Genomic DNA, 24,115 nt, shown 5'->3' on the forward strand with positions numbered 1-24,115 from the left:
AACAAGAGTAACAGACTGTCACACCATAACACACCTTTTCCATCCCCATACCCCGTCAGTCCTCGACCTCCATAGAGGATTTCTCATAATTTATGATTCCACACAGAAATATAACTTGAAGTCTCGTTTTTCCACACGCGAAATAAGCGTACCAATTCCATATGGATCTCAAATATCTGTCTTACAAACTAGTAGAAAATTAAATAATTAACATATCCAGCGCCTCTCTGGGTGCTAGGACCTCTATTCTGCCCTCATTCTACGTCACTTTAACTTTGTTACTTATGAAAGAAACCATATTTAATATCTTTTAAGGTTATTTAACACAAACAGTAGTTGCTGGATAGGAGTCCCAATCCGGTACAAAGATTTTCGTCAAGTAATTTCAATTTCAGGTTTGATGATACCAGTTAAAAATAAGGTATGGTTCAAATGACTAAGCACTGTGGGATTTAACATCTGAGGTCATCAGTCCCCTAGACATAGAACTACTTAAACCTAACTAATCTAAGGACATCACACGCATCCATCCCCGAGGCAGGATTCGAACCTGCGACCGCAGCAAAAATGGTTCAAATGACTCTGAGCACTATGTGATTTAACATCTGAGGTCATCAGTCCCCTAGAACTTAGAACTACTGAAACCTAACTAACCTATGGACATCACACACATCCATGCCCGAGGCAGGATTCGAACCTGCGACCGTAGCAGTCGCGCGGTTCCGGACTGAAGCGCCTAGAACCGCTCGGCCACAGAGGCCGGCAAAATGAGGTATATCACGTCTCTTTCTGCCTAGTTAGCAATGAAAATCAGTCCTGTGTTCGAGTCGCGATCAGACACGAAAGCTTTGCTTAGTTTGCATTGCCTGTAGATACTGGACTTGAAGCCATATCCAGAAAAAAAAAAATCTGTGTTTTAAAGTTGAAACATATGCACAACTAGCTGCTCATGATTTTTATTGTCATTTTGTGTTAGGTGACAATGGTGATAGGTGACTTTGGAGCTGCTCATAGATCCACATGCCATGATGAATAATATGAAATTATTAATGATACGTCGTTGATGGTGAGGTTTCTATACAGCACTTTACGCTGTTCAGAACGGTTTCCTAACTGGTTCGCTCATTAACCAGTTCATGCAAACTACGTTTAACACGTTGTTGAAAAACCTTATAGAGAGCAAAAATACTACGAATTTATATCCAACTTTGAAAGTCGAGCAATTGTTGAAAATCTCTTATTCGCAAAATAATAATAATAATAAGAATAAGAATAATAATAATTTTGGGGAAGGATTACGGAATGATCTATGCGGTTGAGCTACGGGCATTAGTAGTCTCATATACTAATGAGAGTGTTAACATTTTAGAAATGTCACTTATTGTAATAAATTTGAGTTTACAAGCGTTAAGGACGGTTCCATTTCTAATAAGGTGTTTCCTTATATTTGTAGTATCGTGGTATTTGGCTACATCTGGAATTATTGCCATATAGAGCAGTGGTCAACTGTGGTAACCTATTTGTATAGTCAAACAGTTCCGAAAAGTGTTTAGCGGACCTGCAAGAAAGTTACGTTATGTGGACTGCATGCAAATCGGACGGAACGCAATTGAGCGCATTCGAATACTTTTGAGCACGATAGCACACTTCACGCACATGTTATTTCCACTTACCTCCCGTCTGAAAGATTTGTGTCCTTTTTTTACGGGCGTTGGTACGTTAATAGAACTCAGCCTGACTGTAATGAGAATCGCTACAAGTTTCATACGCTGCTTGCCTATTTTTTAAATATGTGTTAGGGATGCAATGATACTTATTATTTAATCATAATAACTATCCTTGTGGAATGTTTCCCATATATTCAAATAATGTGTCCTGTCATTGACACACAGGGTGTTCATAATTAAAATTCCGCTACTTGGGCCAGTGTGCATATCGGTACCCAGCTTTATAGGAATGATGTTCAGGCTGTGCGCTGCAGGATTTGCTTTGTTAGTGGTGTTACTGACATGTCTTGCCGATAGGCGCCGGTACTGGTGTAGCAACGTAGGGCTGAAACACAAGCATCAGTGCGCACTACATTTGCAGTCAGTCAACATGGATCTAGACAAGATAAGCCAACGATCGTTCATCAAGTTCCCCTGCATAGAGAACGCGTCACTGCGTGGTGTGGCTTCACGGCACAGTTCAGGAACTCTGACCCCAAGGACCAAGGACATGCAGCGTGAACGGCACATGTTACTGTGATCTGCTTCGCCAACATGTGATCCCAGCTTTCTGGGAGAGATGCACTTTGGACTCGAGCTGTTTTGATGTACGATGGTGCTCCACCTCACATTGCTCATGAAGTCACTCGTTTACTCCGTAAAACTGCGTGGCCACCAAGATCACTGGATTTCAAGCCGTGTGATTTTTGGCCTAGTGGATACCTGAAAGATGGGGTTTATGAAAAAAATGTTCAAATGTGTGTGAAATTTTATGGGACTTAACTGCTAAGGGCATCAGTCCCTAAGCTTACACACTACTTAACCTAAAGTAACCCAGGGACAAACACACACACACACACCCATGATCGAGGGAGGACTCGAACCTCCGCCGGGACCAGCTGCACAGTCCATGACTGCAGCGCCTTAAACCGCTCGGCTAATCGCGCGCGGCGGAGTTTATGAATGGGACACTAACACACGTTGGAGGTTGAAGATGAGCATAGTGAGAGAGCTAGCCAACAACTTGAGATCTTTCAGGAAGCAGTAGAGGAACCTCTAGTGCGGTTGCAGGATGTCGTGGATGCTGATGGTCGTCGTACTGAGCAACGTTTGTAACCAGGAACGTAAGCATGGCACACAATTAACAAATGTTACCTTCTAATGTTGAGTTTAAAATGTATTTCTTTCAATGGTTTGTTCGTAATTTCTCTTACACATATACATCACAAATGTCTCCCCAAAGTTTCATTGTCTTATGTTCACTCGTTTCTCATTGGGGGGCTCTCAAATAGGGAAAGTTTAATTATAACCACGTGGTAGAATAAAACACACTACAGCACTATGTACGTCTCTCTCAGTGCATTTGTTCTCAAAACTAACCAATCAGAGGCCACAAAATGCAACACCTCCTTATAAGAGCGTGCACTGAACAGCCAATGGGGCCGCGCGGGATTAGCCGAGCGGTCTGGGGCGCTGAAGTCATGGACTGTGCGGCTGGTCCCTGCGGAGGTTCGAGTCCTCCGTCGGGAATGGCTGTACGTGTTTGTCCTTAGGATAATTTAGGTTAAGTAGTGTGTAAGCTTAGGGACTGATGACTTTAGCAGTTAAGTCCCATAACATTTCACACACATTCACGCAACAGCCAATGGGAGACTATAAAATGTATTTCTCAGTCGTTGCAGTGATCGACCGCACACAATGCACATGATCAGAAAACCATATGTATCGTCAAGTTGAATTTATGTCATAATTCACAGCATTATAGTTTCCGTGTACCACATTATATGACTGGAATAACTGTATCCCAGTGAACCAAGGTAGGCACAATTATAAGACCTTTCTAAGCTGAGACTTGCCTGATTTCAGGTGCACAACATCGTGCTGTACCCAGACAAATACTCGTGGTGCAACATCACGCCCATCAAGCAGGTGGTGGCGCACCCGGACTGCACGTCTGTGGAGATCGACAACAACGTTTGCGTGGGCACGTGCTTCAGCTACAGCATCCCCGTCACGCTGCCCAGCGCGCCTGGCGAGATCATCAAACCCTACTGCGACTCCTGCCAGCCGTCAGCCGTCGTCTGGCACAATGTAAGCCACTGCCTCACTCTCATACAACATACACTCGGAAAAGAAAGAAAGAAGCACCTGCACAGGGCAGAGATCGGTAGATGTGACGTATGTGTACAGATAAACAAATGGTTACAGTTTTAGAAAAACTGGATGATTTATTCAGGAGAAAGAGCTTCACAAACTGAGCGTTGGTCCACCTCTGGCCCTTATGTGAGCAGTTATTCGGTTTGATATTGATTTATAGAGTTATTGAATGTCCTCCTTAGAGATATCGTGCGAAATTATGTCGAATTGGCGCTTTAGATCGTCAAATCCCGAGCTGGTTGGAGGGACCTGCCCATAATGCTCTAAAAGTTCTCAATTGGGGAGAGATCCGGCGACCTTGCGGCCTAAAGTTAGGTTTGGCAAGCACGAAGACAACAGTACAAATTCACACCATATGCATTGTTCACTATCACATTCGCTTCACTCTTGTCTCTTTACGGCTGTCTTTGCTCGCTTAGAAGATCAGTTTCCCAAATAGCTCATGATTGATTCCGTGCATGAACCTTAGCCCTCCATTCAAGGGCTGATTGATCAAAAACGGCATATATTCTTCAGTAGTAATGGTCTCCAAAGCATTAGGATATTCAATTTCCTTAAGTTTCTTGAAAAAAAAGTTTCGTTTCGTTTATGAACCTTCGACTATCTTCTATTATATTTTTCTAATTACGTTCATTACTTATACAAAGTTTATGACTTTGGTATGTAGTTTCTAAGATCCGGTTTCGCAGTTCGTACTTTTTCCGTAAGAAAACCATCTCTTCCAGCAGAGATAATCTGCCGCTTTGATGCACAGTTAACTTAAACACAACTAAATTGTAAAATAAAATCGTTAATATTGGACAAATGGCGTTTACTTCCAGGCATTTCATGCGAGTAACAGTGTATTGTCTCCTGTAAACGAACTGAAGACGAAGATATAGCTGCGTATGCTACCATCCCTAGACAGTAAAAGACTATGGGGAAGCCAGTTTGGGTCCTAAAAAGGGAACGGCTCAGCCCACTCTATCTGTCGTCTTCTCACCTGTCTTGGGGTCACTGACCACTCACGTCGCTCGATAAGTGTGATTTGTGAAATGATAAGACATGCAGTTTAGCAAATTGAAGTAAACAACATAACTACGTATGTTAGGTAATAAATGAATTTATCACGCAGATGTAGTATTTTAAGAATTTGTTTTTATTTTTTCTGGATCTTTCAATTTTGATGGCTCAGGACCACCCTTTGCCTTCATCCTAATGAGTTCAAATTTTGCATAGTTCGTTTTTATTGGAGTGGAAACAAACTGACTTGCAGCCCAAGAAAAATCATCAAAGGTTTTTAAAAGTACCATAAAAGAGCCATTATTGGGGAGTTCCGTGTGTTCGACGTGGTGCAGAATACTTACATCTTTAGTAAGGTGGTTTGGTTCTTTCTTAGGAAGATAAACACGTTACAAAAAACCACTGATTAAGTTAGGCTACAGCAATACCTCTAATGCAGTTTTGACTGTGCACTACCTTAGTTAGCTGTGTTATGGCAGTGAGGAGCATACAAATCTAGTCAAGTGCATCTTCGACCAATAAAAGAAAAAAAAAAAAACGAAAGAAATAAAAAATCCAACCATCGGGATAGCTATTGTGCTCCTCAGCCATGTAATAGATGGCTTTTAGGAAGATAGAATGTGCTAGTACTTCAGTCAGTTCGGACTAGTTACACAAATAAAGTTAAGGCCTTATAGAAAGATGACACCGTTCACGTTTATTAAGTTTCTATATGCTTAAGTAACCAAGTTTGTTCAAATGGTTCAAATGGCTCTGAGCACTATGGGACTTAACTTCTGAGGTCATCAGTCCCCCAGAACTTAGAACTACTTAAACCTAACTAACCTAAGGACATCACACACATCCATGCCCGAGGCAGGATTCGAACCTGCAACCGCAGCGGTCGCGCGGTTCCAGACTGTAGCGCCTAAGAACCGCTCGGCCACTCCGGCCGGCAAGTTTGTTGGTGAGAGCACTAACAACTACTTCCAATACAATAAGTTTCTGAAAGCAATTTACACAGAAGAGCCAAAGAAACTGGTACATGCACCTGCCCAATATTGTGTAGAGCCTCCGCAAGCACGCAGAACTGCCGCAACACGACGTGGCATGGACCCGACTAATGTCTGAAATAGTGCTCGGGGGGGGGGGGGGGGGGGCGCGACTGAAACCTACAGAGCTGTCAATAAATCCGTAAGAGCACAGGAGCACGAGGAGGTGGAGATCTTTTCTGAACAGCACGTTGCAAGGCATCTCAGATATGCACAATAATGTTCATTCCTTTATTACTTACCTCAACGTCTATTTCGTCGTTCGTGCGATGACTGAAAGAGGATTAAAATTAGTAAAAGACAGTCACAAAACTGCAGTATTGCGGGGATCAGCACAGCTGTTCCAAGCGCCGTCATCGTCAGTTGGGTGGTGATTTATGTGTAGCTGGCCTACTAATAGAGGCCAAGGCAGATCATACGACGGCTATCCGGAAAGTAAGGAAATGGAAAACACAGTGAAAATCTAAACTGTTTTATTTGCAACGGTTAGCTACACCTTCCAGCTACTTCTCTACACAGTCTCCGCTCAGACTTAGACGTATGTCGTAGCGTTGTACCAACTTTTCAATTCCTTCGTTGTAGAAGACAGCCGCCAGTGCTTTTCGACAATTTTCTACTGTGGACTGTAGCTCGTTTTCTATGTCAAAATATTGTCTTCATAGCCAATGGTAGATAATTACGGACTGTATTGTGGGTGATCAAACACTTCCCATCGAAGACGCTGCAGGAGCATCTTCATTGCCCCTGCAGAGTGCGGCCGAGAATTGTCGTGTAGAAAGAACGACATGACAGTTATGTTATGTGGATTGCATAGCTTCAGGCGAAATCTTTCGCCAGGCCCTCATACTTGGCGGGAGACGCTAATTTCTAGTCATCTTTACGTTCTCACTGTGAGCTCAGAACTGAAAAGAGCGACAAGATGCGATCGATGGGCGTACTAGACACAGTGCCCAATGCATCTGTGCAAAGCAACATCAGATTTTCACTGTATTTTCCATTTCCCGACCGATCGTTCCTTACTTTCCGAATAACCCTCGTGTTTTTAACAAATGTTGTGCAATTGAGACTGTTTTTTACAAATTTTCTTAACTGTGAGATCGCTATTTCCCAATAGTATTGTCTAAAACTATGAAAGAGGATTAGTATTACGATCATTCTCAGCGAAAAAGATTCGTAAGATCGAGCTCATGTTTTCGGCCTCACCTGTTATTCACAGTTTCTGTGCCAGTAGCGTCACTGAGGGACTGTATAGATAATTCTCATACCTTTACGGACTTAATGTAAGACAAAATCTGCTTAGGAGCTATTACCATACTGGTAGACAGAATTTTATGATCGAATCCATTTAATGCTTCCCACACCGCTCTCCTTGTGTTTCTTTTGTCTCCGTCCAGTTGTTATTTCCCAACAAGGCTCTGACGTCGCTTATACCTGTGTTAAAGGCCTCTCTGCTTTCGTAGCAACTTTCGAACGCGGCCACTGAACCACGGCCGATATTTCCCGTCCCTCACAACCTTGCTCGAAACATAAAAAACTCATTGTAAAATAGTTGAAAATTTGTAAGAAAATAGTGAAGTTGTAACACGTGAAGCTTTCTATGCTAAAGCAGCCTTTCAATAGTTAATGATTCTATCATGTGAAACTGTAATCTGTGAAACCTGAAACTTATCAGTGTGAAACTTTGTAATCCTATGACCTTGCCTTTCAACATAACAGTTAATGACTATACGTTGTAACTTACAAAGAAATGAAAAGATGTTCTGTTGCCATAAAAACATACAAAAGAAAACGGCTCCTCTAGACTATGAAATAAAAACGTTATTCTGCAAAATGGAAGACCTACTCTGCTCTTCTCTGCAGTTATGCCTGAAATGTAATCATCCCCACGAAAGAATTATCATAACAAGCTTTCGTATGATACCGAGCTACGCGCCCAAATGGAGTTATCGAACTTAATGCTAAGGTCCACGTGGCTGCTGTGAAACGGCTTCCAAACCAATGATTTTCAAATCATGAGTTGCACATGTTACTGTTTTGCCCCAATCTTACTGCGAAATATTAGAGATCGCGGCCCGCGCTAAAGCGTTCATACACTTTACCACATTCAGCACCCTGCGGCGACAGTCTACTCCAAACTGTAATCTGTGAAACCTGAAACTTATCAGTGTGAAACTTTGTAATCCTATGACCTTGCCTTTCAACATAACAGTTAATGACTATACGTTGTAACTTACAAAGAAATGAAAAGATGTTCTGTTGCCATAAAAACATACAAAAGAAAACGGCTCCTCTAGACTATGAAATAAAAACGTTATTCTGCAAAATGGAAGACCTACTCTGCTCTTCTCTGCAGTTATGCCTGAAATGTAATCATCCCCACGAAAGAATTATCATAACAAGCTTTCGTATGATACCGAGCTACGCGCCCAAATGGAGTTATCGAACTTAATGCTAAGGTCCACGTGGCTGCTGTGAAACGGCTTCCAAACCAATGATTTTCAAATCATGAGTTGCACATGTTACTGTTTTGCCCCAATCTTACTGCGAAATATTAGAGATCGCGGCCCGCGCTAAAGCGTTCATACACTTTACCACATTCAGCACCCTGCGGCGACAGTCTACTCCAAACACCATCCAGGAAGCAATTGTGTGTGTGTGTGTGTGTGTGTGTGTGTGTGTGTGTGTGTGTGTCCACCAAAGTTCTACCTGCACGTTAACTTGGCCGAAAACCTCTGATGTCAGCTATTACGCCGGCCGGGGTGGCCGAGCGGTTCTAGGCGCTACAGTCTGGAACCGCGCGGCCGCTACGGTCGCAGGTTCAAATCCTGCCTCGGGCATGGATGTGGGTGATCTCCTTAGGTTAGTTAGGTTTAATTAGTTCTAAGTTCTAGGGGACTGATGACCTTAGAAGTTAAGTCCCATAGTGCTCAGAGCCATTTGAACCATTCAGCTATTACGAACCTAGCCCAAACTGTCACAGAGGTCCACCCCACGCATGTGTTCAGGTGCAAGGCTCTTTGATTGAGTTAGCAAACAATAGTTAATGTCACAGTGGCAAAGATGTAAACATAACGAAGATTCATGGAGTTACAATAAGGGGCTCTGGCTCTGAGCACTATGGGACTTAACATCTTAGGTCATAAGTCCCCTAGAACTTAGAACTACTCAAACCTAACTAACGTAAGGACATCACACACACCCATGCCCGAGGCAGGATTCGAACCTGCGACCGTAGCAGTCCCGCGGTTCCGGACTGCAGCGCCAGAACCGCACGGCCACCACGGCCGGCCACAATAAGGGGAGTTATGACGTCACAAACTTGAAGCCGACATCCGCCGTGTTAGTATGACCAAACATTGGCTTCTGGTGGAAGTGTATTGATTAAAAAAAACGCCAGCCTGCATCATTTACAGTTATACTAATCGTTCTGATTATAGTCTAAAGTGTAAAGGAATCTTATTTCATTCGTCAGTGGACTCGTTGAAGTGATATTTTCTGTTGCATACATGAATTTTATTTGCGCCGGTTGCTTTTACTGTAGTGGTTTCATTTCTGTAATTTAACTTTAGATTTCCTATCAGTAAAACTCTAAGTGCGCTTTGGTTGAACGCTGTGATAAGGAAATATTGCAAACAGTCCAGATAGAGCAAACTATGTTCTCACCCTTTTCGGGAAGAGGACATAGACGGAACCTCAGTTTCTTCATTCCGCATTAAGGAAATACTGACTTACTAAAGTATCCTTTGTATACCACATACTACTCTTCTTGATTATTCGAAACGTATAACAAAAAGAAAGTTACATTAAGGAGACTAAATGCGTAATATTAGTGGATCAAATACGCCAGAAAAACGTCTGAAAATGCCTTCCTGACACTGTTTCATTCACTAAAACACTGTAATATGTACTATTTAAAACAACTGTTGTGTGGACTCGACAGACATTAAGAAAAAGAAGAAACTGTAAAGCGTAGACTGCTAGTGTATACGCGCTACTAACATGGTGGCACCGGCTTCAAAGCAATGTACAGCATAAGCCTGTAGCGCCACCTCCGTGTGAAAACTACAGCCACCTCTCATAGTCTTGCATCTTATCCACTGGTACTCCATATATTAATCCCCAGAGACACACATTTAATATTTTAGTTGTGGTATGTGTTAAAGAACTACATGAAGTGATGGAATTTAGCTATACATACATATTAATGATAAAGTAATTGCACATGAGTGCGGAATTTCCAAATTAATAATAAATAAGGAGATTAGGTTCATCAGTTGAAGGAATATAGACATAGTACGTTATCACAACATGTTCTATTTGGCCAATGGCTGTTGACATCACTTACGTTTTTCAAAACACTGTTACGAAATAATCAACACACACCGTTTGACACAAAGTAGACAGGTCAGTGCCGCCAACCAAAAAGCGCGTGAAAACAAAATCGACACTAAGTCGGCTGCTGCAAGTACAGTAGAGAGCGAACATGGCGACTGCAAGTAATGTGAGATTAAATCAATACGGATGAACAAAGCTAGAAATGTCTTAAACAGCAACACCCTCAATCAGAGTTTCAATGACAAAGTCCACGTCCAGAAAGCGATGTGCACTTTTGTATTTGATGACTGGCGTACAGAGGCTTGAACGACCAGATACCATCTGGCGACAGAACCATCGGGCAGAGTACTAATTTCCTGTAGCAGACCAACGACCGTCTCCCATGTGGAATGTTTGCTGCAACCTCTAGCGTTGCAGCTGTCACAATACGACCCACCACACATAATACAAACACTCAGTGAGTCGATTTTCATATCGCAGGCAAGGCAGAATATTAAACCTTCCTTGAGTATTATTGAAATAAGGGTGTCGCAAATAATTTGAATGTTAAGGTCTATAATGTGTGCATACTACCAGTTATAACCTACGGCCTGGAAACTGTGACTCTGGCTAAGGTAAGCGCTCGTAAACTGAAGCGCACACAGTGAACCGCGGAGCGACGTATGCTAGGAGTCCTCGAGAGAACTGCAAGCCTAAAGCGGCAGTTGGTTGGGTATGTAGCTCGACAAGATCACAGCAGGTGGGCCCCTCGAATTATTCACTGGAGACAGTGGGACCACAAGGGAGACATTGGAAGACCCCTAAAGAGATGGCTTGATGGCACGAAGCTGGTGGCTGGAACACGTTGCTATCAGGTGGCTCAGGATCTAAATCAATTGAAATACACTCCTGGAAATGGAAAAAAGAACACAGTGACACCGGTGTGTCAGACCCACCATACTTGCTCCGGACACTGCGAGAGGGCTGTACAAGCAATGATCACACGCGCGGCACAGCGGACACACCAGGAACCGCGGTGTTGGCCGTCGAATGGCGCTAGCTGCGCAGCATTTGTGCACCGCCGCCGTCAGTGTCAGCCAGTTTGCCGTGGCATACGGAGCTCCATCGCAGTCTTTAACACTGGTAGCATGCCGCGACAGCGTGGACGTGAACCGTATGTGCAGTTGACGGACTTTGAGCGAGGGCGTATAGTGGGCATGCGGGAGGCCGGGTGGACGTACCGCCGAATTGCTCAACACGTGGGGCGTGAGGTCTCCACAGTACATCGATGTTGTCGCCAGTGGTCGGCGGAAGCTGCACGTGCCCGTCGACCTGGGACCGGACCGCAGCGACGCACGGATGCACGCCAAGACCGTAGGATCCTACGCAGTGCCGTAGGGGACCGCACCGCCAATTCCCAGCAAATTAGGAACACTGTTGCTCCTGGGGTATCGGCGAGGACCATTCGCAACCGTCTCCATGAAGCTGGGCTACGGTCCCGCACACCGTTAGGCCGTCTTCCGCTCACGCCCCAACATCGTGCAGCCCGCCTCCAGTGGTGTCGCGACAGGCGTGAATGGAGGGACGAATGGAGACGTGTCGTCTTCAGCGATGAAAGTCGCTTCTGCCTTGGTGCCAATGATGGTCGTATGCGTGTTTGGCGCCGTGCAGGTGAGCGCCACAATCAGGACTGCATACGACCGAGGCACACAGGGCCAACACCCGGCATCATGGTGTGGGGAGCGATCTCCTACACTGGCCGTACACCACTGGTGATCGTCGAGGGGACACTGAATAGTGCACGGTACATCCAAACCGTCATCGAACCCATCGTTCTACCATTCCTAGACCGGCAAGGGAACTTGCTGTTCCAACAGGACAATGCACGCCCGCATGTATCCCGTGCCACCCAACGTGCTCTAGAAGGTGTAAGTCAACTACCCTGGCCAGCAAGATCTCCGGATCTGTCCCCCATTGAGCATGTTTGGGACTGGATGAAGCGTCGTCTCACGCGGTCTGCACGTCCAGCACGAACGCTGGTCCAACTGAGGCGCCAGGTGGAAATGGCATGGCAAGCCGTTCCACAGGACTACATCCAGCATCTCTACGATCGTCTCCATGGGAGAATAGCAGCCTGCATTGCTGCGAAAGGTGGATATACACTGTACTAGTGCCGACATTGTGCATGCTCTGTTGCCTGTGTCTATGTGCCTGTGGTTCTGTCAGTGTGATCATGTGATGTATCTGACCCCAGGAATGTGTCAATAAAGTTGCCCCTTCCTGGGACAATGAATTCACGGTGTTCTTATTTCAATTTCCAGGAGTGTATATGGAAGAGGCCTGTATTCAACAGTGGACTGAGATAGGCTGAAGTAGAAGAAGAATAAATGGACAACGTTACTCCTACCTATTAAGTGAGGTTGTGCTGAAAAGTTAATCATAGGCATATCCAAGTTGTTAGTACACTCCATGCCTATTTGGCGTTAGCTCGATGCCGCCTTCATGGTGTTGCAGTTTAAATGGCCAACAGGTTATTAAGGAAAACTCTCAGGGTCAGTCTCCCGGGTTAGTTATTGTTAGTCGAGTGAAATTGCGCAGTGGCAGGTGGACTATGAGAGGAGTGCCGTAGTGCGTGTTATTTACCTGTCAGCAGCACTGGTGAGTGCGTGCAGGAGTTGGCAGGTATCATCTCCACGTGGCGGCGTGGGTGCGCCGGGCGCTGCTTGTCATTCAGCTGCGGCCATAGTTGGGTGTAAGCAGGCGTTTACTGGCTGTGAGCACCTGGTGATCTTTGCACTCGCAAGACGCATACGTCATTTCATTCCGGAAATTGTTAGGGAATTCAGTATTCCGACATCCACAGCGTCGAGAATGAGCCGCCGGCCACGGTGGCTTAGCGGTTCTAGGCGCTTTAGCCTGGAACCGCGGGACCGCTACGGTCGCAGGTTCGAATCCTGCCTCGGGCATGGATGTATGTGATGTCCTTACGTTAGTTAGGTTTAAGGGGCTCCAGAACGCCCTATACTTGCAATGTTAAAATAACGCTTATAAATTACATCTTTCCTCACAAATTATTTGAGGTAGGAAGTTGAACTTCTTACAGATTATTTATTGGAATATGGGCTACAACTTAACACAGGGATTTTACAAAATTTTAGTTCAGTTATTAAAGATGATTTTTTTTCAATTGTAATGAAAATTCACAACATTTTTTGCAATTTTTTATTTATATATTCAAAAATATACAGTTTTTTGGAAAAAGGCTGTGTTAAATTATGCAGAAGGTACTGTGTAACATTTACTGAAAGTTTGAAACAAATATGTTTGGAAGATCCTTAGAAAACATGTAATTAGTATGAGAAAATAAAAGTTTTGGGAATCGAGCGACAAAGATTGGATTAACTTTTTAGTGCATTCCAGGTCCATAGGATGGATTATCTTCATCCTCTGCAAACTCCTCCTCCAGCTTCCTCTTGTTCCTCCTCCTGTTTACTCTTGCTTGTATTTCTAGACTCTTTACAGCCCTGTCTGCAGCCCGAAGGCGTTCCTTGTCTAAAGCAAGCATCGCTCGTTGTTGTGTTCGTAGATTTTGCTAGCATTTTCTTCCGTTGCAGTTACTGCAACACTGTTCCAAAAGGTGGTCATGTATGAACACTTATCACATTTCAGTTGTATTTCACTAGCAAGTCCTACGTGCTTTGTTATGGAGAGTTCCAGACCAACTTCACTACAATGAATACATCTTACACAGTTTGAAAAAATTCCTTTGAGAACCGACATATCAAATATTTCATTCACATCCGATTCGCCCATAAAACATTCATAGTTTTCACTCATTGAACCAAGCTTCTTCTGTGAAGTATTTTCTTTCCCACTTTGACTGCTATGGGCAGGTGTACTTGAGAGGTTAGGTTCACTCACTTGGTTATCGTCTTTATTGTTTACAGTAATAACACATACCTTTGGCTTTCCAACATTTCTCCTTTTCTTAAAAGCCTTCAGAGGATTTCTAATAACTTTACTTTTACTCATTATTATACTTCAACAAAACAGAGACTCAAGAAACAGAATTAATTACGAATATTTTCGAGATAACGACAGAGTAAATAAACATGAAACAATCGACAATCACACCAGCGATATATATCGAACCATCACAGGTTAGCCACAACACACACTTTATCTCACATCACTAAAATGTACCTGATGAACACGGACGTTAATAATAACACCATTTGACAGCAGTTTAACAGCGCCACAGTGGGTCACGCCCATGTAGAACACATTTCAAAACAAATTTAAAAATAGTTGCAGTCTTCGGAATTGAATAAATTATATATCTATTAAAAGGTAATAGTCTGCAGATTCAGAAAACGCAAAAAAGTAAAAATTGAACTTTTCATGATTTTGAGCCTTTCCGGAGCCCCTTAAGTAGTTATAAGTTCTAGGGGACTGATGACCTCCGATGTTACGTCCCATAGTGCTAAGAGCCATGTGAACTCGTCAGCGCTAACAGGGATGCAACATGGAATGAAATAACCGCAGAAATTAGTGTGGGGTGTACGACGAACGTATCCGTTAGCACAGTGCGGCGAAATTTGGCATTAATAGGCTAAGGGAGCAGACGAGCGACGAGAGTGCCTGCAGCTACTCTCCTGGGCTCGTGACCTTGTCAGTTGAACTCTAGACGAATGAAAAATCGTGGAATGGCCACATGAGTTCCGATTTCAGCTGATGGTAGGGCTCGAGTGCGGCGCAGACCCCACGAATCTATGGACCCAAGTTGTCAACAAGGCGCTGTGCAAGATGGACGTCGTGTGTACTGTGGTTACATGGGATATACTGGGTTCTCTGGTGCAACCGAACCGAACATTCACTGGAAATGTATATGACCTGCTTGGAGACCATGGACTTCATATTCACAAACAACGATGGAAGTTTTATGGGTGACAATGCGCCATGTCACTGGGCCACAATCGTTCGCGATTGATTTGAAGTACAGTCGGGGCAATTCGAGCGAAATATCTGGCCACCCAGATCGCACGACACGAATCCCATCGAACATTTATAGGACATTATTGAGACGTCAGTTAGTGCGCAGTATCCTGCACCGGCAACAATTTCGCAATTATGGACGACTATAAAGGTAGCATGGCTCATATTCATGCAGCGGTCTTCCAACGACTTGTTGAGTTCAGGCGACGTCGAGTTGCTGCACTAGTTCGGGCAAAAGGAGACCCTACACGATGTTAGGATGTATACCAAGACTTTTGTCACCTAATTGTATCCATGCTATGTTTCTGCATAGGTTTTCACGGGTGTATCTATGCGTCTGATTGGCCAGGCCAGGTTCTTCTTCTCATCAATCATTATGCCTTCTGAAACTTCCTGGCTGATTAAAACTGTGTGCCCGACCGAGACTCGAACTCGGGACAAGTGCTCTACCAACTGAGCTACCGAAGCACGACTCACGCCCGGTCATCACAGCTTTACTTCTGCCAGTACCTCGTCTTCTACCTTCCAAACTGGCAGAAGTAAAGCTGTGATGACCGACCGTGAGTCGTGCTTCGGTAGCTCAGTTGGTAGAGCATTTGCCCGCGAAAGGCAAAGGTCCCGAGTTCGAGTCTCGGTCGGGCACACAGTTTTAATCTGCAAGGAAGTTTCATATCAGCGCACACTCCGCTGCAGAGTGAAACTCTCATTCTGGATGATGCCTTCTTTTCCCACGCAAACAGTAGCCCAGAGTTATTCTTTCAAAGTATTCTTTTGTTTCTCCAATACCTACGAATTTCGTGTCCAGTGAACGTGTCCATTTATAAGCTCTCCCTTCATAAATCGTATTCTTTCTGTAAATTATTTGCGTTGCTACAGCTAGCCCATACGGCTCACACTAACTCCGAAACCTTTACCTATTCAACATCCGAACTCCGCAATTTCAAAAAAATGGTTCAAATGGCTCTGAGCACTACGGGACTTAACATCTATGGTCATCAGTCCCCTAGAACTTAGAACTACTTAAACCTAACTAACCTAAGAACATCACACAACACCCAGTCATCAAGAGGCAGAGAAAATCCCTGGCCCCACCGGGAATCGAACCCGGGAATCCGGGCGCGGGAAGCGAGAACGCTACCGCACAACCACGAGCTGCGGACTCCACAATTTCCCCGAACTGCTCATACAGCCAGCACCCGAACACTGCAAATAGCAACAGACCTTTAAGTTGCTCTCTGCAACAGATTAGTGACCTACATTTTAGGAGTGTAGCAATGTTAACATGGCATAGGTGCCCGTCGCCTTTCCAGTAAAAATCATTGCAAGGCACTCATGTGTTGGCCCTGGCTCTAGACTTCACACTGTTGGGAGAAAAAGCTTTTCCCACTGTGTCCGGGGGCAAGCGTCCCATCTGCCTCGTTCTTTGTCTTGGATCGACTGACTTTCTCAACTGTCTCATTCATTACAATGTTCTGTACACACAATCTACCATCTATGATGTATATAAGCAGACTGAACCGAAGAATGAAAATTTGTACAAAGGCTGGGATTCGAACCAGGGTCTCCTGCTCACTAGCCATATGCACTAACCACTACTCCACCTGTGCACAGTGGCTTTGGTTCAAATGGCTCTGAGCACTATGGGACTTAACTTCGAAGGTCATCAGTCCCCTAGAACTTAGAACTACTTAAACCTAACTAACCTAAGGACATCACACACATCCATGCCCGAGGCAGGATTCGAACCTGCGACCGTAGCGGTCGCGCGGTGCCAGACTGTAGCGCCTTTAACCGCTTGGCCACCACGGCCGGCCACAGTGGCTTTGCACAGCTGCATGGACTACCCCTAGCACGCCTCCCTCCTCAATCCAAATACCCATTCACACCTCATCCCACTTGGTACTCCCCCTTCCTAGTGAGTTGGAGATCCAGGTTCTAAACCTGGCCATGGTAGAAATTTTCATTCGTCGCTTCAGTCTACATACGAGGGTCACTCCAAAAGAAATGCACATTATTTTTTTAAAACCCATCTTTTATTCTACATGTTTGAAAGTTTTACAGTGTGTAGATACATCCTTTAGAAACAATATTGTCATTCCTCCACATAATTTCCATCCCTCTCAATTGCCTTACGCCATCTTGTAACCAGTGCACAGTAAAATTCTGGACCAACCTGTTGGAGCCACTGTTTGGCAGCGTGCACAAGGGAGTCATCATCTTCAAACCTTGTTCCACGAAAAGAGTCTTTCAGTTTCCCAAAGAGATGATAGTCACATGGAGCCAGATCAGGACTGTAAGGCGGGTGTTTCAGTGTTGTCCATCCGAGTTTTGTGATCGCTTCCATGGTTTTTTGACTGACATGTAGCCATGCATTGTCGTGAAACAGCAAAACATCCAACTTTTCCCGATGTGGTCGAACACAACTCAGTCGAGCTTGAAGTTTCTCCAGTGTCGTCACATATGCATCAGAACTTGTGGTGATTCCACTTGGCATGATGGCCACAAGCAAGAGTCCTTCGGAATCGCAAAACACCGTAGCCATAACTTTTCCAGCAGAAGGTGTGATTTTGAATTTTTTTTTCTTGGGTGAATTTGCATGATGCCACTCCATTGATTGCCTCTTCGTCTCTGGTGAAAAATGATGGAGCCATGTTTCATCACCTGTCACACTTCATCCAAGAAATTCATCTCCACCATTCTCATACTGTTCCAAAAGTTCGCTGCATACCGTTTTTCTTGTTTCTTTGTGAGCCACTGTCAACATCCTGGGAACCCACCTGGCACAAACCTTTTTTAACGCCAACACTTTCAGTATTCTGCAAACACTTCCTTCCCCTATCCGAACGTAGCGTGACAATTCGTTCACTGCGATGTGTCTGTCAGCAGTAACCAATTCATTAACTCTCTGCACATTGTCTGGAGTGTGTGCAGTACGAGGCCTGCCGCTGCGAGAACAATCCTCAATATTGTCGTGCCCGCTTTCATCACGTAACCTGCTTGCCCACCGAGTAACTGTACTGCGATCGACAGCAACATCTCCATACACCTTTTTTAACCTCTTGTGGATGTTTCCCACTGTCTCGTTTTCACAGTACAGGAATTCTATTACAGCAAATTGTTTCTGACGAACGTCAAGTGTAGCAGCCATCTTGAAGACATGCTGTGACGGCGCCACTCACGGGAACAGGTTGAACTAAGTTTGAAAACAAGCGGGAAGAATGTATCTACACACTGTAAAACTTTCACACATGCAGAATGAAAACTGTATTTTTACAAAAATGGTGTGCATTTCTTTTGGAGTGACCCTCATATATACATCACAGTTGTTTGAGACTTGAAAACGTCTCTGGAAACATAATTTCATTAGGTTAAAACACCTATTCCTGGGTTTTGTTCGATTGTGAGGTGCTCTTCCAATACAGTTGGAGAATCGCCGCAATGCTGTTCGAATTCATGGGGCGTACCAAGTGGGCTGAGGCGTGAATGGGAATTTGGATTGAGCAGGGAAGTGTGCTAGGGTAGTCTGTGCAGTTGTGCAAAGCCATTGCGTCAAGGTGGTTTATTGGTTAGCCTGTCTGCCTAGAGAGCAGGAAATCTGCGCTCAAATCCTGGCCTTGGTACGAATTTTCATTCGTGGCTTCGTTTTGCATATGTACATCATAGATGTTTGAGACTTGAAAAGCTCTCTGGAACCACATAGTTTCATTCAAACTACCGTCTGTTTTCTGTCACACTTGTTAACCACGAATATTTTCCTCCATTTCTTAGCATGATTGGTGTTCTAAAAGATTACTGTCACTGATTCCCTCCTCTAAATTAAATCTAGCGAGATGTTCTGTCCTATTACTTAATAGCTGTTCTTACAAGCTGCCCTCACGAATAAATTCTCTAATTAACTGTTCTAAGTAACTTTCAGAAAAGGTTATTATAATATTGTCAAACGAATACTTGTATCCGGCGCCTATTTTGATCTTGTGAGTCACCAGCCTATCGGTGGCAAATTAAAGTGTCTTCCTATTACTATAGCGTGAGCAGGAAATTTGTATGCGATATTCTTCAAATTACTCTGTTCTGTGATCCATAAATGCATCTCATTACCATGTTTGTCTACCTCTGACGCTTACTTCCACAAAGATACTTTTACATTTGAGATCTGCAGTAACCTCACAAGATATAGAATTCCTTACCGCAATGAACATGCTTCCTCCATTGGCGTCCAACCTATCCTTGCGATATATATCCCATTTGGAATTTAAAATTTTCCTGCTAGTCACATCTTGTTTAAAGCAGCATTCTGTTCCCAGTACTATGTGGCTATTACTACCGTGTCGATAAGTGTGAGTAATTCTGAAACCCTACCATGGACGCCCCTTTAGTCAACTAATAGGCCTACCACATTATGATCTGCAGTAATGAATTTTTTCTCGTGCGGTGAGTATCGTTTATCAATTACTCTCTCTGAACACAGCACATAATTCACCTTCGAGCCTGTGGATTGCTACCTCTAAAATAAAAAATATCCTTATATGGAGTGTCCCAAACCTTTTGGGTCAAATTGAAGCAGGTGATAGTGGGTCCACACCCGATTATATGGAGATAGGGAACCAGTGATCGGAAATGCATATTTATTGTGTTATGAACGTACACAGCGTACACCGCACAACAACTACGTTGCTAATGGTAATTGACGGAAGTGACAACCGCTAGTCTCAATGCACTCTGGCAACGTCGCATGAAGTTCTGCGCTCTCTCTCAAATATCTCTGGTGCATGTTATACCAGGAGATAAGTAGGTTGGACCTTAGCAAAGTCTTGACTCCGCGCGGGATTAGCGAGCGGTCTAGGACGCTGCAGTCATGGACTGTGCGGCTGGTCCCGGCGGAGGTTCGAGTCCTCCCACGGGCATGGGTGTGTGTGTTTGTCCTTAGGATAATTTAGGTTAAGTAGTGTGTAAGCTTATGGGCTGATGACCTTAGCAGTTAAGTCCCATAAGATTTCACATACATTTGAACATTTTTGAAAGTCTTGACGTAAGCCCAGAGGAAGAAATCCAGAGGTGTGAGATTCGCCGATCGCACTGGCCATGGAACAGGACCTCCCCTTCCAATCCAACGACGTGGGTACGTGTTGTTCAGATGCTTGCAGATATTAATTTTGACGTGGTTGTTGCACTGTCGTGTCGAAACCACGTCGTTCCGCGGAAAACATTGGGTACAGTTTCCAAGAACTGTGGCAGTACATCACTCGGGAACACCAGGTAACGTGGACCAGTCAAACTGGAGGCAGCAAATAAGGTCTTATTAGGTGATATTGGACAATGCCCGCCCAGACGTTGACAGAGACTCGTTGCTGGTGACCACCGATGTGGGTGAAGTTGGGTTTGTTCTCACTCCAAACATGACTATTGCGCCTGTTGAAGACACCATCACGGGTCACTTTGAACAATTACTATGAGCTACATTATTGTTATGCAGTGTATGCTGTGTAAGTCCATAACACAGTAAATATTCATTGCCGACCATTGGTTCTCTATTCCAACATAATCGGTTGTGGCCGGCCGCTGTGGTTGAGCGGTTCTAGGCCCTTCAATCTGGATCCGCGCGACCGCTACTGTCGCAGGTTCGAATCCTGCCTCGGACATTGATGTGTGTTATGTCCTTAGGTTAGTTAGATTTAAGTAGTTATAAGTTCTAGGGAACTGATGACCTCAGATGTTAAGTCTCATAGTGCTCAGAGCCATTTGAACCATTTTAATCGGTTGTGAAACCTCTATTAATAGCTTCAATTTGACCCAAAGGTTGGAGACACCCTGCATATACTCCGTGTACTCTACTTCCTATGTAGCTCCTAACCAGCGTTTAGTGCGTACCAGGCCTATTCAACAGACTCTACAATTCTCCACATCGGTAGGAAGATAAAAAAAAATCGCAGAGTCATTTGAGTCTATGGTTTAATCACTCCACTCGGCTCCAAATCAAAAGACTGCGATCGAGTGAGGGATAGATGCAATATCGCGAGAAGTACTTCCACCTTGCATGCGCACCTAGCTGTCTTCAGCCGTACAAAGGAAGAGAGGACGACATGTAAGGCCAGGAGGCAGGAGACGTTAGTCCCGACACGAGCCAGCATCTGCAAATGGTTACACTTAGTGCACGTAATAGTCGCTTGCGCACCCTCCTGCATATCTCGGAGATGACTTCCGAGGAAGAAGACGAAGTAAAAGAAGACAAAGTAAATATTCCAGACTTCGAATCGAGAACAGCTGCCAACATGAGTAACGTAGAAGAAGATATCCTCGGTGTAGTGAAGCAACTCAAATCACTTAATAAAAGCAAGTCTTCTGGTCCAGACGGTACACCAATTAGGTTCCTTTCGGAGTATGCTGGTGCATTAGCTCCGTACTTAACAATCATATACAATCGTTCGCTCGACGAAAGATCCGTATCCAAAGACTGGAAAGTTGCACAGGTCACACCAATATTCAAGAAAAGTAGAATGAGTAGTCCACTAAATTACAGGCCCATATCGTTAGCGTCGATATGTAGCAGGATTTTAGAACATATGTTGTGTTCTAACATTATGAATTACCTCGAAGAAACTGTCTATTGACACACAGTCAACATGGGTTAAGAAAACATCGTTCCTGTGAAACACAACTAGCTCTTTATTCACATGAAGTGTTGAGTGCTACTGAAAAGGGATTTCAGATCGATTCCGTATTCCTGGATTTCCGGATGGCTTTTGACACTGTATCACACAAGCGGCTTGTAGTGAAATTGCGTGTTTATTGAATATCGTCTCAGTTATGTGACTGGATTTGTGATTTCCTGTCAGAGAGGCCACAGTTCGAAGTAATTGACGGAAAGTCATCGAGTAAAACAGAAGTGATTTCTGGCGTTCCCCAAGGTAGTGTTATAGACCCTTTGCTGTTCCTTATCTATATAAACGATTTGGGAGACAATCTGAGCAGCCGTCTTAGGTTGTTTGCAGATGACGCTGTCGTTTATCGACTAATAAAGTCATCAGAAGATCAAAACAAATTGCAAAACGATTTAGAAAAGATATCTGAATGGTGTGAAAATTGGCAGTTGACCCTAAATAACGAAAAGTGTGAGGTCATCCACATGAGTGCTAAAAGGAATTCGTTAAATTTCGGTTACACGATAAATCAGTCTAATCTAAAAGGCGTAAATTCAACTAAATACCTAGGTATTACAATTACGAATAACTTAAATTGGAAGGACACACAGAAAATGTTGTGGGGAAGGCTAACCAAAGACTGCGTTTTATTGGCAGGACACTTGGAAAATGTAACAGACCTACTAAGGAGACTGCCTACACTACGCTTGTCCATCATCTTTTAGAATACTGCTGCGCGGTGTGGGATCCTTAACAGATAGGACTGACGGAGTACATCGAAAAAGTTCAAGGAAGGGTAACACGTTTTGATACAGGATTTGGGCTGGACATCATTAAAAGAAATGCGTTTTTCGTTTCGACGGAATCTTCTCAAGAAATTCGAATCACCAACTTTCTCCTTCGAATGCGAAAATATTTTGTTGACACCGACCTACATAGGGAGAAACGATCACCACGATAAAATAAGGGAAATCAGAGCTCGTACGGAGAGATATAGGTGTTCTTTCTTTCCGCGCGCTATACGAGATTGGAATAATAGAGAATTGTGAAGGTGGTTCGGTTAACCCTCTGCCAGGCACTTAAATGTGATTCGCAGAGTATCCATGTAGATGTAGATGTCGAAACATACCGAGTATACATGACCTTCAACATAGGATTGCCAACTATTTCCCTGAAGGTCTCCTTCACCAGCGTAACGCTTGAAATATGCTCAGTATTTTTATTTATTTAAATTTGGAATATTTTGTGACAGTACCTTTTCCGTGAAATGTTTACTAGATGATATTTGTCTTGGCTGCAGTCGTCTAGTGGAAGTATGATTCCACAATGCAGTTTCGTCGGCTGCAGAAATGACCTGGTTCAAAGCGTTTGCCTTATTTTTGGTGCTTCAAATACCATTTCTTCGAATGTCTTCTTAAAGTTTATATTAAAAAAATAGTAACATAATTCATTTTTCCTGTTCACTAGCAAATATTTATAACGGCGACCTGCACATTATTCTACCGTCAACACACACCAAGAGTTCACTGCCGACTTGTGGGGCGGCGGGTGGAATTTTTTTTTTTTTTTGTTGATTGTTTAAATGTAGAATGTAGAAACACTTCCAGACCGATGCACCAATTGTGGGGCGGCTGGTGGAATTTATTGAAGTTCTTTAAAATGTAGAATGTAATGTAGAAAAGATGCATTTCCCGGCCAATTAACCATATGTGGGCGGCGGGTGGAATTAATTGTTATATAAAATGTTCCTATTATTTATGCTGCTGTTGCCGTTCTCAACACTGGCTCTCTAACTACAATATTGGCAACCAGAAAGTGATTAGCAAAACATGAAGCCTGTAATTAGAATTCCTAGTGCCCACTTCATCTGAGAAACACACTTATAGCTGCAGCTTATAGCTCTGAGAAATTAGGAGATTGTCTGGGATTCATACTCAAAAACGATTTTCTAAAAATTGTTCAGTATATTCTGAAAGTCACAGACGAAAAGAATCCACACAATCCAACTAACAGAGCAGTTCAGAGTCTAATGCACTGATGCAACTATAACAGTCCAAATTAAATGTTTAAGTGAATGCTCGCCATAATTTGATGATAATGTTCATCAAACGCCACGCTAAATAATGGTAGAATGTCTGTTCCGCGGCGGCACGTGAAAATACGACATACGCAAACTGAAGATAGATTATTAAAGTCATCCCAGAATTAACACTTCACTCAAAAACGATATCATGGTTACACATATCCCGAGTAACTTATTACGGCATCCGAG

The 24,115-nt window shown here is 43.7% G+C and overlaps 1 protein-coding gene across 3 annotated transcripts in view; it reads left to right on the plus strand.

The window, feature by feature from the left end:
• LOC126248900 (uncharacterized) overlaps positions 1-24,115 on the plus strand; it is a 367,279-nt gene that overhangs the window by 284,539 nt on the left and 58,625 nt on the right. For all 3 annotated transcript variants that reach the window (XM_049950373.1, XM_049950371.1, XM_049950372.1), the window contains exon 3: positions 3,573-3,797. In XM_049950373.1, coding sequence (XP_049806330.1) covers positions 3,573-3,797 — 225 coding nt within the window. The remainder of the gene's footprint in view (positions 1-3,572; positions 3,798-24,115) is intronic.

This window comes from Schistocerca nitens, chromosome 3 (assembly GCF_023898315.1).
Source record: "Schistocerca nitens isolate TAMUIC-IGC-003100 chromosome 3, iqSchNite1.1, whole genome shotgun sequence".
NCBI lineage: Eukaryota > Metazoa > Arthropoda > Insecta > Orthoptera > Acrididae > Schistocerca > Schistocerca nitens.